Raw genomic sequence first — 1,891 nt, forward strand, 5'->3', positions numbered from 1 at the left:
TTCTGCCAAAGCCCCACCCCTCATCCTCCCATGGCTGCTCCCTACCCTGCTTCCAATTCCCATTATCCCATTCCCAAACCAACAATCTCCCCTGCACCCCTTCTTTAATCTCTCCCAGCCAACCCACTGCCTTATTCCCCTTCCACCATCGATTCCCATCCCATCTTCTTTCTCCTGCCAACCCCTCAACTCTGGGCAACTCTCTCCTTGCCCCCTCCTTAACCCCATGCTTCCCTTCCTTAACCCCATGACAACCCCTTGCTGCCTGTGGAACCTTGTCCTGGCTATGAACCCCTTGTCATGGCAGCCAGTGAAATTGCAACATAAATGAATTAAACAATCTGGAATTTAAAGTTAATTTCAGTCATGGTGGTTATGAAACCATTGTTGATCTTTGTAAAAACCAATCTGAAGGATTAATGCCCTTTAAGGAAGGAAAAATCTGCCATCCTTTACCCAGCCTGGTCGACATGTGACTCCAGTCCCACAGCAATGTGGTTGGCTCTTGACTCCCCTCTGAAAATACCCCTGTGAGGCCATTCAGTCCAAGGGCAATAAGGGAATGGCAATAAATGTTGGTCTTAACAGTGACAGCCCACATGGATGGAAGAAGAAAAAAAACTTTTTTCTAGTAACAAAGATTGCTGGAATCTTAAATCAATATTGATCACCATGCCTCCACGCTTTTAGATTTAATCTGGAAACACGGAGAACAGCAGTCATCAGCTGTGTTCTTAAGAATGCGTGTCATTTGCCAGGCTAAGTTTGAGTACACAAAACTGTTTATCACTGATAGTAACAATTTCCTCTCCCAGTGCTGAGCAGGAAACATATGTACTGGATCACTATCAATCCCTGGCCCCCTTCATCCACCCCCATAGGAAAGATACCTAGTTGGGTCCATAACAAAGCAGAGTGTGATCTGAATGGTTTCAATATTGAACTTTCTCTGTGCTGTCTGCAGATTGGAAGCCTGAGAGCGTGGAATGGAACAAGAGAGTCTTGAATCGACAGGACGGGACCAGGAATGGGGTGGGTGGGGATTGATACAAGGATGTCAAGGGTGACTGATGAATAATCCTTGAGCTTTAAGTTCAACTCCAACCCACTCAGCAAAGCACTCCTCTCCCACCCACTCTGTCATTGCAACAGAAAGTAAAACCTTCTCCATACAATTCTCAGTTCATGCTGCAGTGACAGAATTCAGGATATTTGTACAGCACAGTCTAAGAGACTAAAAGCTGAAGGTGAAGCTGCTAGTAAAGGAAAGGCAAGCGACATTTAGTTAGCCATTGCTCCCTGGCAAACAAATACATGTCAGCTCCTCTCCGGAGGGAAGCGATAGCAGTTTCCTCCACACTCCAATGATTCTGGAATAGTATGCCCTTGTGTGTTACCTGTGCGCCTTTCTTTAAGAGAGATTCAGCGAACGCCTTCCCCAGCCCTTGTGACGCTCCCGTTATCAAACCCACACAGTTCTTCAGGATCATCTTACTGGCTGTGCTGCAATGCTCAGGTTTTCCAGCCGGGAGCTTGTCCTGCTCCTACCTGCACTCGCACTAACAAGGGACTTCTTGCTGTGAACAACACTGCAGGCTGGCCCCTGGCCAGGAAACGCCTGCAATAGCAACTCTTTCAAAAAGTAGCAGCCAGTTTTCTGAACCCTTTTCTGCCGCCTGCTAGTTGTCAGTCAAACTATCCAGGAGGTTCCACTCGACAAAAATAAAAAACCCCGATTTAATAATCACGATGCACCCTCAACATTGAAGGAGCATTCAGTACCTCCACGTGTCCAGTTTTATAATATTTCAAAATAGACTTTATTCATTAAAAAAAACTTTATTAGATTAGATTCCCTACATTATGGAAACAGGCGATTTGGCTCAACAAG

The 1,891-nt window shown here is 45.7% G+C and overlaps 1 protein-coding gene across 1 annotated transcript in view; it reads right to left on the reverse strand.

Moving 5' to 3' along the window:
• The window catches only part of LOC122557178 (15-hydroxyprostaglandin dehydrogenase [NAD(+)]-like), an 88,593-nt gene extending 86,976 nt beyond the window's left edge, over positions 1-1,617 (reverse strand). Inside the window, exon 1 of the mRNA XM_043704579.1 lies at positions 1,398-1,617. Within this exon, the coding sequence (XP_043560514.1) occupies positions 1,398-1,490 (93 nt within the window). The 5' untranslated portion in view covers positions 1,491-1,617. The remainder of the gene's footprint in view (positions 1-1,397) is intronic.
• Between the last annotated feature and the right edge of the window lie 274 nt (positions 1,618-1,891).

This window comes from Chiloscyllium plagiosum, chromosome 2, assembly GCF_004010195.1.
Source record: "Chiloscyllium plagiosum isolate BGI_BamShark_2017 chromosome 2, ASM401019v2, whole genome shotgun sequence".
Classification (NCBI taxonomy): domain Eukaryota; kingdom Metazoa; phylum Chordata; class Chondrichthyes; order Orectolobiformes; family Hemiscylliidae; genus Chiloscyllium; species Chiloscyllium plagiosum.